General features: G+C 32.3%; 1 protein-coding gene across 5 annotated transcripts in view; it reads left to right on the forward strand.

Moving 5' to 3' along the window:
- The window catches only part of LOC136028132 (dual specificity calcium/calmodulin-dependent 3',5'-cyclic nucleotide phosphodiesterase 1-like), a 318,548-nt gene that overhangs the window by 259,761 nt on the left and 43,494 nt on the right, over positions 1–15,293 (forward strand). For all 5 annotated transcript variants that reach the window (XM_065705780.1, XM_065705781.1, XM_065705779.1 and 2 more), the window contains one exon: positions 12,612–12,773. In XM_065705780.1, the coding sequence (XP_065561852.1) occupies positions 12,612–12,773 (162 nt within the window). The remainder of the gene's footprint in view (positions 1–12,611; positions 12,774–15,293) is intronic.

Here is a 15,293-nt window from a genome sequence, read left to right on the forward strand (position 1 = left end):
TAAGCTGCTATTGCCTTCAGCCCTTCAATTTACAGGTGGTTGTCTGCTAGACATACTAGATAATTATTGAGCCCATTTCTTCTTTGGGTCTGAACTATATAAATTTTTTTCCACGCTGTTTTTTTTTAAGATGCTAATTAATATAATACTGCTTGTTTTTGAACAATGAGCACTTTACTGCAGGGCCAGATAAAAGGCGATTGGAAAGTTTGGGCCCAATCGGGCCCCAACCAAATGACCAAATAATACCACCAAAATGACCAAACTTTTTTGAAATTACGAAATATTCTTAACAATACCAGTAACCGCTGCTTGGAGAGAGATCATTTTCCAGGCTAAAATCAATAAAAGACTATTTGATATTAACAATGAATGAGGATAGATTAATTAGTTTAGCAATTATGTCGATTGAAAGTGAAGACTCAAGGAAATTAGATTTCAATTAGTTTTAGAAGAATTTACAGAACAAAAGCTAAAAAATATGTAAATTCATTTGCTCATATTCGGTGACCTAAATTTTAAAGTGTATTTTCAGCAGCTTCATAATATCCAGAAGATAAAAGCATAATTAACATAAGCTCAAAATGGAAGACATAAAAGAACGAAAGGACAAAAGAGGACAAAAACATAAACTCAAAATGCACGAACTGGACCATCAGATGAGACAAAACGACCTCAGAAATGCAAAGTTACGGGTGAAAATGAACAGCTTAGACCAGGGCTTCTTAAACTATGGGTCGCGACCCCATTTGGGGTCGCGTAGCAAAATTATGGGGTTGCGAGTGATAAAAATACAATTTAACAATAATGTTTTTTAACTTGTAAAATTATTGTTATAAAGAAAAATAACAATCATCGTAGATAAATATATCATAAAATCTTCTGGTTCGGAAAGACTGTTTATACCAGCATTTCAATTCCGATCATTATAATATCTTGTATAAATTTACTATGATTCAGAAGATGTTATAGAAATTTATAAAAAATGTAGATTTATTTTAGTCAAACTCTTAAAACCGAAGTAATCCTGATAAATATTATCAACAAAATTGCTAAGTGTTATTTCGAAGAAACTATATAAACATTTCGTGTTATTTTCATTTAGCCATTTTATGATTGTGAACGAAGTGCATGTTACTCCGAATTAGTAAGTTTAACCCTTTCGCGACCGACGGGACCTTACAGTCCCGGCATGTAAAAATCCTTTGGGCGCTTCTTAATTGATTGATAGCACCAGATATGCTTCAGGATGCTGATAAGGTCATAAATTTTATTAATAGCCATACCCTTAACAGTCACTTATTTTCAAATATCTGTAAGGATACGGATTCCAACTACACAACTTTGTTATTACATGCAGAAATAAGATGGTTGTCAAGAGGTCAAAGTTTAAAAAGATTATTGTTACTAAAGGACGAGATGGAAATATTTTTGACAGAACGAAAATGTGAATTTGCTGCTTTTTTTCAAAATGACTTGTGGCTATCCAAGCTGTGTTATTTGTCAGATATTTTTGCGAAGTTAAGCGATCTTAACTTGTCTCTTCAAGGAAAAAATAGCGATATATTTACTTCAAACGATAAAATTGAAAGTTTTATTATAAAGATAAGCATTTGGAAAAGTAGGGTCAAAAAAATTCGTTCGAAATGTTTTCTAGTGTCGACAATTTTGTAATTGAAAAAATTCATCGTAAAACTTTTATTGCAAAAACTATTGTAGATCACTTAAAAGCGCTAGAAATACAGTTCCAGACATATTTTATATTAAATATTGATTTAAAAAAATAGTTTGGATTCAAAAGCCGTTTTGGATTGGCTTAAGTGAGATTATCATCTGCCACTTAAAGCTCAAGAGGAATTTGCTGAGCTTTCGTGTGACTCAAACTTAAAACTACAATTCCAAAAAAAGCCCTTGACTGAATTCTGGATCAGAACTAGAACTGAATTTCCCGCAATCGCCGATATGGCGTTAAATGTACTTCTGCCATTCAACACCACATATTTATGTGAATTTACTTTCTCAGCTTTAACACACATTAAATCCCAATATCGTTCAGCGATAAAAATGTTAAAGAGGTCTTAAGTCCTGTAGTTTCAGACATTACACCAAGATTTGATTTGTTATGCAATAAAAAACAGGCACATCCATCTCATTAAATTTTTAACGTAAACTTGATTTAATATTTACCACGCAACTACTTGGATATATTCGAGAGAATTAATACGGTCAGAATCCAACTTTTGTTTTTGAAACTATAATAAAATATTTCTATAAAATTTTGTGCAAATTTCAATTTTAGATTTTTATATGTAACGAATTCTGAATTTATATATTTTCATATGAATATGTATATTGTTACCTAATAAATATATCACCAAAAAATTTAATTCATTTTTCTTATATATTTGTTGGGGTCGTTAAGAAACTCGCAATCATAAATGGGGTCGGGAATTACAAAAGTTTAAGAAGCCCTAACGTAGACCATCAAAAGTGACGGGACCAAGCCAAGCAGCTAAGGCAAAGGGAATTGACAAAAATGTCTGAAGCAATTATAAACGCAAACGAAGAAAAAAGAAATATGTAGTTAGAATACTTGCAAAAACGACAATTACAAAGACTCACAAAGAATTTAAAGAATAGGCCGTTAAAAGATAAGTGGCAGTGAGAATAAAAAGAAATATATAGTTAGAATACTTGCAAAAACGACAATTACAAAGACTCACAAAGAATTTAAAGAATAGGCCGTTAAAAGATAAGTGGCAGTGAGAATAACGATGACTCAAAAACAAAAGTGAAGAACAAGAAACATGCCGCTACAAGACATTTGGCATTGAGGATCGGATCAAATTAAAAATGAAAATAAAGAACAAAGAAATATTTAGTAAAAAGACATACGACAGTGAGAACAAAGAAATATGGAGTTAGAAGATAAGGATTAGCGAGAATTACAAACAACAGCGGGAATCAGAACGTGTCAAAAATGAATGTGAAGAACAAAGAATTGTAGGGATAGCAGACAAGCAAAACGAGTATCAGAACATGTCAAAATTGACAGTGAAGGATGAATAATTGTGCTGTTAGAAGACAAGCAACAGTGAGAATCAGAACGAGTCAAAAATGAAAGTGAAGAAGAAAGATATATTACGTTAGAAGAGCATCGCCATGGCAATTTTGACGCCAACAAACCGTGGTGCAAAACCCAATGAAAACGTAAAAAGACTCTGTCAGCTACGCAAAAAAGTACTTAGTGCTCCTTCAATGTTGTACTCCTTCAATGTTGTATGTATTCACTGTGGAGTCCTCTATTTTCCCGCTGGAAAAGTAGCCAACAAAAGTGATCCATTTGGAGTTGCTGCCTGCATGGTTTGATTGTATTACCACCTTTATAATTTCCAAATGAATTGGTTTGACCTGTTATAGACCATCACTTGCTCTCTAAAGACTTCCACAATCGATTACAAGACTTGGACTTATGCTTTGCTTTAGCTTCATTCAGCGTAGGCGATGGTCAAGACATGAATAATTTTAATGTTTTCAGCTTCAAAGTAGCTGGACAAATTTATTACAAAATCAATTTAGCGGTACATCCATAAAATACCCTTGAAGGTGATTTTGAACCACATTCATATGGCCAAATATACTTTTTAGACCCTGATGAAGCTGTTACAGAACACCTTGCACATCCTCTTAATTACGGGATCGCTTGTAACGCAATGGATCACAGGACGAAATATTATACACGAACAACTTTGCTGAAGGTTTACATGAAAATGCTAATAAGTTCAGATAAAAGAGCAGTGACAGTCAGAATCAATGTATAAAAGCTTGCCACGTAGCCGTTGGTCTCCTGGTATTATAGACATACATACATATATATATATATATATATATATATATATATATATATATATATATATATATATATATATATATATATATATATATATATATATATATATATATCATGAAAAGAGAAATCACCAATGCAACAGCACAAACACAAAAAAAAAAAAAAAAAAGAGACAGAAAGAGACAGTGTATATATATATACACTGTTTGTTTGTTTGTTTGTTTGTACCTCTGTTTGTACGTCTGTTAATCTACTATACTTCTTTACTTCTGTTCTCTAAAAAATCTACCGTGTTTTTTGTTTAAGCAATCAACTATTGTAATTCAAACTAAAAAGAAAACTAAAAAAAACTAACAAAAAGAAAGAAAAAAACACCAGAAAAACTAAAAAAAAACCCACAGAAAAACTAAGGCAAAATGAAAATATATATAAGAAACATATACAAAAAAGAAAGAATACACATATATATATATATATATATATATATATATATATATATATATATATATATATATATATATATATATATATATATATATATATATCTATATATATAAAAATAAGTTGTCTGTCTGTGGATCAGGTGACGTCATGTTTCTGTGTTGTAAACTTAAACATTAATAGATTTCTATGTGAACATATGTCTTATATAACTTGAATGACGTCACCGTCAAAGCAAAAATGACGGCAACTAATTTCATGACTTAATTTCAGAACTTAATTTCTGTGTTGACTGACGTCATGAAATTAGTTGTCGTCATTTTTGTTATGACGATGCTTAGTATATTGTAAAACACATTAATTTGGTTAATAATATACCATTTAAAACACCAAAATGAACATGCTGGAGTAGTCACTCGGTGAGAGAGGGTGTCAGAACGGAGAATGAAGGTCCCAGGTTCAAATCCTGGTTAGGCTAAAAAAGGTAAAAATCTAAAAACTAAAAAAAAAACTGAAAAAACTAAAAAAGGCAAAAACTACAAAAAAAAACTAAAAACTAATAAAAAAAAATTAAGAATAAAAATAAAAAAAATAAAAAAGATAAAAACTAAAAAAAAAAGTAAAAAGAAAAAACGAAAAAAAACTAAAAAAGCTAAAAAAAAAGGTAAAAACCAATAAAAACTGAAAAGAAAAAAAGGAATAAAACTAAAAAATTTTCATCTAAAAAACTAAAAAAAAACTAAAAAAGGTAAAAACTAAAAGAACTAAAAAGAAAAAAAAAACTAAAAAAAGGAAAAAAACTGAAAAATAAAGGAGAAAAAGAAAACTAAAAAAATATAAATAAAAATAAAAAAACTAAAAAGATAAAAACTTCAAAAAAAAACTAAAAAGAAAAAAGAAAAAAACTAAAAAACTTAAAAAAAGGTCAAAACCAATAAAAAAAAACTAAAAGGAAAAAAAGGGAAAAAATTAAAAATTTATTTCATCATATACCAATTCAAAAACGAATGTATACCGGGATGACAACCGGGACACAGGGAATATAAATGACACAACTACAACGGGGACGCCGGGGGGCACAGGGGGATATAAATGACGACCGGGACACCGGGACACAAGGAATATAAATGACGCCCGGGACACTCAAAGAGAAATCAGAGACTGGGACACCGGGACACAAATGACGACCGGGACTTAGGGAATATAAATGACGACCGGGACACAGGGACATAACTACAAAGGGGACGCCGGGGTGCACAGGGGGATATATAAATGACGATGGCGACTCAGGGAATGGTCGATTAGCAATCACCATCAACAAAGCTCAAGGGCAATCATTAGAATCATGAGGTATAGATCTGAATTCGGATTGTTTTCCCATTGACCATTATATGTTGCATGTTCAAGAGTCGGTAAACCTGACAATCTATTTATATGCACAGACAATGGGACAGCAAAGAATGTTGTATATTCGCAAGTTTTACGTAGTTAAAAACATATATATATATATATATATATATATATATATATATATATATATATATATATATATATATATATATATATATATATATATCTATATTCACAGGTGGGACATAGGGACACAACTACAATGGCGCGTAACTAATATGGCGCGTAACGACTTACGCGCGCGGGGGGGCTTGGGGGGGCGCGAAGCGCCCCCACCAACTAGGTGTTGGGGTGGCGCGAAGCGCCACCCCAACAGCTAGTATATATATATATATATATATATATATATATATATATATATATATATATAAATTTGCAGTTGCAGTTACTATAAGTGATGATTCTTTAAAACGCAACACCTAAACTATCAAACGTGACAAGTCATGAAAATCGACCCATCAATTGCGACAAGACCAATACTGGCAACCAAAGCAAATGCCATTGCTAAATTGTCTAAGTAATCAAAGTTTGTCCATTGCTATGTAATCAAAATCCAAAAAAAATGTCAAAAATAAAAAACATCATTACCAAATTTCTTTTCTTATAAGTAAAAGCAATGTCTTTTAAGACATGAAAAAAAAGTTGAAAAATTTTTCAAGTCCAGTTCAGAACTGTTATAGTTATCATGTAAACGGAAAAAATATTAACGGTGCCTGAGTAATCATTTTAATGTTTTAATTCAAACTAGAAAAATACCTGAAATTTTAAAAATTAAATTAATTTTTGTTTAATAAAAACAATTGGCTACTTGATTATGCTTCAGCTTTGAATGCATCCATTTATATAATGTCAGTAAGAAGGCCTATAAATCGAAAATTTTCAATTATTACCAATGATGATACTGTATTTTGACAAGGGATTACAACAATTCAAAAACCTTAAAAAAAGCCAAAAGCTTGTAGATTAGTATATATCGATATTAGAAATCGGACTAGCTTCAATGATCAAATATATTTGAACGGACTTCAAAATGAAAAGATATTAAGTAGCAGGAAGAGCAGAAACTGGTAATTTCGAAAATATTTGTATCTATTCCAACAAGGGATTACAACAATTTAAAAACTTCAAAAAATAAAACTAAAAGTCTGACGCTCAGTAGAAATCGTTGGTAGAAATTGGACTTGCTTTAATAATCAAATATCTTTGAAAGTGTGCCAAGTGCCAGGCCCGGCGGTGAAGCTGTCGTTCTTTTGTTCTGGGCTGATCATAAACATTCCAAGTCCACTAACGCCTTTTGTTTCAAGTTGAATATGAATTTAATACAAAAAAACACTTAACAAAGCACTCACATAATTCCTCGTATGTTGGGTTTATTTGTGCAGCTATGGGCTCATAACAATAACAGACTCCAGTTACACCATGATCTCCTCTATTTTTAAGCATCCATTTTAAATCACTATTTAATAAAAATAAATTTTACACAACATCACCTCCACTCGTGTCCATTAAAGTATGAATTTAAAACGAAACAAACAAACCAAAAGAATAATAAATTAGTTTCTATAAGCTATGGTTTTACTTTCTTTTGAAGGAGCCGAGAGACCCAAATGGTCACAGCTGCTGCGTGTTCTATGCCTTAGCACAAGTGTTTCTAGGAGGATTATATGACTTGAAAGTAGGTTTCCAAACTCTAGATAACATTAAAGGCAAGGTTTAATAATTGCGTAGTAAATCGAGGCATCAGCGTTGCCGACACGGTGTAATTGCACCGTTTTTGGTAAAATTTACAGGTCAGGATATAACGGGCAGATGTCACATTGCAAATGTCACAGCACAAACCCAATTTTTCGTTTTTTTTTTAAATTTTCCTCAATTATTTCTTTTTGTGATATTCATGAAAGAAAGAGAATCTAAAGTACGAAGAAGTTATCACAAATTTCAAACTGAATTTTCAACGAACAAATAATACTTCCAACTGGTGAGAGAGGATGAGAATATGAGTGAGAAGAAAAGGACCCTTGAATTTACTCTATCTGTTTCATACATGAAATAAGTAAAATAAGTCGTAGGAAAGACTTAAATCATGCATATAGTCCATATTAAAGACCTCGTGGGTTATATTCAAACTAAAAAGAAGACATATTTCACCTAAGATTAACAAAGGATTGCGTTTTGTGTCAAAATGAGACATTTCCATGTTTGGTGACCTAATGAAAGGAAATGCGAAAAATTTTATATTTTACTATTGTTACACTTTGACCAATTTTTTATCTATTTCAATAGACATTTCTTTATTGTCACCTTGACAAGGTGGTGCATTTCCATCATTTTATTCTGATCCGAAAGTTTATTCTTAATACCTTCCAAATACAACTCGAATCAATTCCAATACATATTCGCCGCACGATATATCATAAAATTCTTTCTTGTTTTTGATTTGGCTGACCTCCACTCGATACCCATGACCGCAGTCATGACATTATTTTACCGCGTCACGAAAACGCGGGTGTTGACTCCCTTTGAACACTACCTCTACTGGAAAGCGTAGTTAGGGTATCTTCAATCCAAGACTAAGAAACCGTGTTTGATTATAGCTTAAACAAGATGTAACCTGCCCATATTGAATAAAATCAATTGAATAAAATCTTTTTGAATAAAATCATCTTTGGAAAAACGACAATTTGGATAGCTTAGGGAACCTGTCAGTGGGTTTGCGTGGGTAACAGCTTTCAAACGCATGTTTATTAGACCTTTTGACTACTTTGAGCAAAATTGCCATTTCAAAATTTTCATGCGAGGCAGTCGCTGGTATACGGGAGCATATGTAGTGTTGGAAATGTGTGGGTAACGAGCCCAATTTCCAGTCAAATCATATATATTTGAATTTCTGCTAAAATTTCCGTTTTGTCACTTTAAGCCCTTGGGCTAAATGGATCATATCATCCCCAGGGATGCATTTTGGAACCTTTTCATCATTGTGAGTGCAACAGCCATCTCTAAACTTGATCTAATACAGTGGCATTTAGAGGGAGAGTTGCCTAGGGGTAAAAAGGACTTTGGAAAGGGATGGGTACTCTCCAATAGCTTATCGTCCCTAAAAAAAAGCACTATAGCTTTTGGTGTCCCATCGAGTGAGCCCACTCCCAAGTTTCTACGATCAACCTTTCTGTGCAAAGTAAGCTGGAAAGAAAAGCAAACTGAATACATGTCTTTTTGTTAATCTTATTTACAACCCATACCTTACCAGTGGATTTGACTGACTTGTAATTTTTAAGAATTTCGCCTACTTCTTAAAAAAAAAAAAAAAAAAAAAAAAAAAAAAAAAAAAAAAAAAAAAAAAAAAAAAAAGACTAGTATCTTGTCTAGTCAAGAAGTCTATCATTTCTGGTACTATAAGATTCCTTCTAGGTGTTGAATGCCAGAATATTCAGCTGCAACGCTTCTATTATCATCCAATTTAATCCACTTTGCCTTTTACGAGATTCTTGGTCAAAGCACTTTTAACACTTTATCCATCAAAAATATGTATAATAGTGCAATTAAAGTCTAACTAACTCAGAAGAGGTATGAACGCAGGAAGGTCTTTAGCCCCCTCTCCTGAAATGCCGCGATCTTTAAAACTGCTTCTAGAACTTTTTCATAGTTTCCATAGAGCATGTCTTTTCGTGTTTTTAACGACCCTTGTGTTTCAATAGCCGTTCTTATGAAAATGGGACAAAAAGTCAAACTTTAGCATAAGGAACAAGGTATTGAGGATGGGGCAACCTCTTCATATACGGAATAATTTCTATCTGTTTGGGTTTTGATTTTGCTCCTTGCTCTCAGTTGAAAAAAATTGTTTTCTATTAATTTCTGATCGTTTTTCAAATAATGGCGGTAAATATGAATCATCCTCCATGAAAAATTCCCTCCCCTCATGAGAAACTCCTCTTTGGAAAGTTCCTCCCGCATAAAATACACCCCTTCTAAAGTTCTTCCGGGCAATTCCGTCATCGCTGAAATTTCTCCCCTTACCCCCCTAAAATTTAATGCAGAAGAATCAGCCTGAAAATTCTCCTTGGCATACTTTCATTTAAAGAAGACCATAAGTCCTAATCGTTTTTCTCATCAGCCCAGAATTACCCCCTTCCGTAGAAATGGTTTCCTAGAGATCCAAACACGCAGAAAATTTCCTTCGGACGATTCCCCGGAACATCTCCACATGCAAAAGTGATTAGGCAGTGATAAAGTAAGACAAACAAACATAATTTTGTATGTGAATTCTTTCAAATCTCCCCAGTGTAAAGTTTTTCATGGAAAGTTCACCCCCAGAAATTTGTCTCCACATGGAAAATTTTCCTTGTGGAAACCATCCCAAGGGTAAAATTCTCCTCCCGCCGAAAAATGTCTGCATACTTCTCAATAGTAAATACTATACGTAAACAATGGGTAATTTTTGTAACATAAAGACCTATCCGCAGGAGCTGGGAAGGGGGTATGTTATCTCCAAAGATATATATATATATATATATATATATATATATATATATATATATATATATATATATGTTTTTAACTACGTAAAACTTGCGAATATACAACATTCTTCGCTGTCCCATTGTCTGTACATATAAATAGATTGTCAGGTTTACCGACTCTTGAACATGCAACATATAATTGTCCATGGGAAAAACAATCCGTATTCAGATCTATACCTCATTATTCTAATGATTGCCCTTGATCTTTGTTGATGGTGATTGCTAATCAAACATTCCCTGTGTCCCCATCGTCATTTATATATCCCCCTGTGCCCCCGGCGTCCCCGTTGTAGTTGTGTCGCTGTGTCCCAGTCGTGTCCCGATCTGTATATACATTCGTTTTTGAATTGGTATATGATGAAATAAATTTTTAGTTTTTTCCCTTTTTTCTTTTTAGTTTTTTTTTGGTTTTTGCCTTTTTTTTAGCTTTTTTAGTTTTTTTCTTTTCAGTTTTTTTTGTAGTTTTTACCTTTTATAGTTTTTTTTTTTTAGTTTTTTTTTCTCCTTTATTTTTCAGTTTTTTTCCTTTTTTTAGTTTTTTTCTTTTTCAGTTTTTAGTTTTTTTAGCTTTTTTATTAGTTTTTAGTTTTTTTTTTCTTTTTACCTTTTTTTAGTTTTTTTTTTTTTTTTTCATTTTTTTGTTTTTTTTTGTAGTTTTTACCTTTTTTAGTTTTTTTCTTCTTTTGTATTAATGCTAAGGCCAAGGTTCGAACCTGGAACCTCTCGGACCTAGAACCTGGAACGTAACGCTTTACCAACTCAGCTACTTCGGCTTGAATACATTTACATTTTTTAGTTTTTTTTTTTTTATTTATATTTTTTTTTAGTTTTCTTTTTCTCCTTTATTTTTCAGTTTTTTTCCTTTTTTTAGTTTTTTTCTTTTCAGTTTTTAGTTTTTTTTAGTTTTTTTATTTTAATTTTTGTAGTTTTTACCTTTTTTTAGTTTTTTTCTCTTTTAGTTTTTAGGTTTTTACCTTTTTTTAGTTTTTTTGTAGTTTTTACCTTTTTTAGTTTTTTTCTTCTTTTGTATTAATGCTAAAGCCAAGGTTCGAACCTGGGACCTCTCGGACCTAGAACCTGGAACATAACACTTTACCAACTGAGCTACTTCGGCTTGAATACATTCGTTTTTGAATTGGTATATGATGAAATAATTCAGACGTCATATGCGGAAAGTGACGTCACTCTACAGGCAGAAGACAACTTATTTTTATATATATAGATTCCGTTTTTAGGGTTTTAGCTACTTTTAGTCGTATCGCTCCTCAACTATTTGATAAAGATTAAAAAGGGGCTTTTACAAAACAAAGACTTGCCGGTGGGAAAACAATTTTAGATTTTCACATGCTATTCATTCCGTTTTCCGCATTGGAGGAAACCAAAAGTGTTTGTACTGCGTTCAAAGTCAAATTTTATTTTTACCTTACTAAAGAAGAAGTGACTGCCACTAAAAGCCTCTCTAAAGCTATTAAAAGAAAATTTTGAACATATTTCACATTGTAATTGATAAATAATTAGCAATACCCGCATATTTTATTATTACTACTGGTGTCACCAATCTAAATAAAATAGCAATAGGGAAACGAATTTTATTCACATCTAGGATTTTTTTTTTCCTTATAAATACTTGTTGACAGTTGCTTAAATGTATTACTGAAGAATTTCAGCTAGGCTGAATTTAACATCCCAGAAATGTCTCTTTCTTTTAATTGAGCGATTTAGTATCATTTTTTTTTCTCTTGCATATCCTGAGATTGTGAATTCTTTCTTTACAGGGAGATACATTTCAACTACAAAAAGTGCACTGTAATTTGAATTGACTTCTCTCTTTCTTCCAACCAAGCTGGTTTTTTTTTTTTTTTTTTTTTTTTTTTTTTTTTTTTTTTTTTTTAGAGTTAACTTTAAGGAGAACAAACACCAGGGCGGCTGTGTTGCCACATTTCGTTTCTGGAAAAAAAGCAAAAATTCATGTTTCCGGAAATTATCTGGTACAAGATGACTTAACCCAACTATTGGTTTATAATCCAAACAAGTAAAAATGTATTACATATTGTCAGTAAATTTAAATCAAGGAAGTTGGAAAATAAAAAAAAACAGCTGTTACAATAGTCGTCTCAGTGGCGTAAAGCGTCTTCTTTTTTCCAGTGTATGATTTAATACAGAATTTTTAACCCTTCTTGCCCTTTTCCCCTAATCCAGTCTAGAGTTTACCTGCTTTAACCGCTCAATTTTCTGCCATTCTTTTCCTTAGAAAAAAGTAGCGACCTTCCATTCCACATATTTTCAATTAATCGCTGGTAGGATATTAGGGTACTTTGTTTTCTGAAAAACAACTTTTCCTGATTGGAAGGGAAAGAGAGGCTTCTATTATTTTAGGGAGAGTTTCTTTTTAGATTACTGAGAGAAGAGGAAAACAATATTTGTTCCAACTTAACGAAGGAAGAGTTTCGGGAGTTTCGTAACCTAGTAATTGAAATGGTGCTAGCAACAGACATGTCCTGTCATTTCCAACAGGTCAAAGCAGCTAAATCAGCTCTTGGAAGCATTGATCAAAGGTAAAAATCCTATATAATTTAAATTTATGAGATTCTTTAAAGCAGTTGGTTTTCTGCAAACGAAAAAAAAAATGCCGTGTAGCGTTCATCAATGTTACCACAAATAAAACATGGGTAAATATCATCGAAGAAAGAAGTGAGGACACGTTTTTCCTCCTTGGGAGGTGTCATTGAGACACTACTACTTCTGCTTGTATCGATTTATAACCATGCCAAAGTGTGCAAAGACGTGTTAATTGTTATATTTAATTCAACGGTCACCACTCCTTGAGCAAGAGGGCCTTGCGACAGGCAGGGTTGAACCGGTCCAGAGAATTTCAGGATCTGTCGCAAGGATTAAAGCAAAATACAGTGCTTATTTGCATAATATCCATCGTCACATAAATTTAATATTTGCACACGCAATAATCGTATCGTATATTATCAGCGGATAAGGCGGATAACATTGGAGCCGTATGGCCTTTACTATAGGCAACGCTATAGCGTTGCCTCTGAAACAAGTGATTGATTGATGTCATTTATGTCGCTAGATTTAATTAATCTCAATAGACTACATATATATATATATATATATATATATATATATATATATATATATATATATATATATATATATATATATATATATATATATATATATCAAAACACTCAAAAATAACCTAAACTAACCAAGCCAGAAACATGAAAGTTTATGAAATTTTGGAACCTTGGAAATGTAAATAGGCAACAAAAGTCTAAAAAATAAAAGATAAGGACCATAAATAGGGCGTGCAAAGACCGAACAAAAAGTCCATGAATCTAGGTTTGGGCTACCAAAAGAGCCTTTGCTAGTCTTGCGTATGCTCCCAGAGTTTTCAAAAATCGAAACAAATTCCTTTTGAAAGTAATTTTTCAGCGATTAATACCATTTTAATTCAATCCTAGTGGCAACAACCTATGAGTGACTGCAACTAAAATATAATATTTCTATTGCAAAAAGGCTGTTTTGATAGAAGTTGCAAATTCTAGGTAACATTTCCGGCTTAAGATCCAGCAAATTTAATTGTTTTGCGTTTTCATTCGCGAATATTTTTCCAAGATTAGCTTTCCAGTTCTGTTGGTGAATTGCTTTAAATTAAAAAAAATTACTCAAAGTGTAGGCAGGACTAAAAGAAAACTAAGCGTTAACGATAAATATTGAGCATCATTGAAGATATTACTATTTGCTTTCTCCATTAAGATAGTATGTGACACTTCTTCTTACTTTTCTTTTTGTCCCGTCTCCTTAATTCCTTTATTATTATTTTTTTCGCTCTTTTGGTCTGTTTTTTGCCTTTTTTTCTTTCTTTGGTCATAATTTGTCGGTACACGAAGCAGCCCCAATTACGTTTTTGAAACCAACGTTGAGAGTAGCGGATGGTTGCATAATTTCTTCCTGAGTTGTTTATCAGATAATTGGTCTGACAAGCTAATTTTCAAGGCATATCCAAGCCATTGATGGATATCAACCTGCCATCTCATTGTACTTCTGAGGAACCGAGTTCTCATAGCTACAAAGGGGGACAGAAAGATTTACGACATCAAATACTGCCAACTTGGTCTATGTAGCGATCTGTCTTTTTTCTAAACAGTACCTCAACCCCTTAAATTTTCGTCATCACTGTAACGAAATAATTTATATCGTTAAGGATCATTTTATGGTTCTTTGGGTTTAATTTTGTTTTAAGTTGGAGTGGTAATTGTCTTAAGATGGAGAGAAGCCGGTAGCCGCTTATTTTCTGACATGAAAAAGTGGAGCACACGAAATGTATCAACATCCATGAAATGTCTGTTCGGAAGGTGCTATGAATGTGTAAAGCAATAACTGTAAACAAAGCCGAACAAAATCATTGATCTTTTAGATAATTTCCTTTTTGAAAAATTAGTTTGCTTCTTTGAAAAGTAGAAATATGGTTAAATTTACCTTAAATCAAGCACCAAGATGTTATTGCTAAGCACAGTAATGTAGGATATTATCATTACTATTGCCATGTCCTTTTCTCTCTTTCTATCTAATATGAAGATATGTTAATTAAATAAAGAAATTTCGAACAGTCAATGTGGCTTTTTCTTAGCACATTGTTTATTGTAAGAATTCTTCTTTCACTGTGCTTATGGCGAACATATATTTAAGGGATGAAGTAATCTTATTCCCTCCCCCTCCCCCTAGAAAATGAAATGCAGATTTTGACATTTGTTTCTATCGTTTCTTGTATACTTCATTTTTAATTCACCTGTCATTTTGTGTTTACAAATTTGCCCTTCCCTCCTCATACCTAAAAACAAATTCTACATTGACACATGTCGTAAGGCGATCGAATCATTGAAACGCCTAGTTAAAATGTGTTAATGAACAATTTGACAAAAATTTATCGGAGAGCGAACAAAACTGAAAAATAATAAATCACGTGTTTTTCTATTGTTAATTTTAATATTTTTTTCTGTAAGAAATGTTTTTTGATGGGTTGGGAGGACATCCAAAATACGATAAAGATAATTTTA

Source organism: Artemia franciscana, chromosome 6 (genome assembly GCF_032884065.1).
Source record: "Artemia franciscana chromosome 6, ASM3288406v1, whole genome shotgun sequence".
NCBI classification, from domain to species: domain Eukaryota; kingdom Metazoa; phylum Arthropoda; class Branchiopoda; order Anostraca; family Artemiidae; genus Artemia; species Artemia franciscana.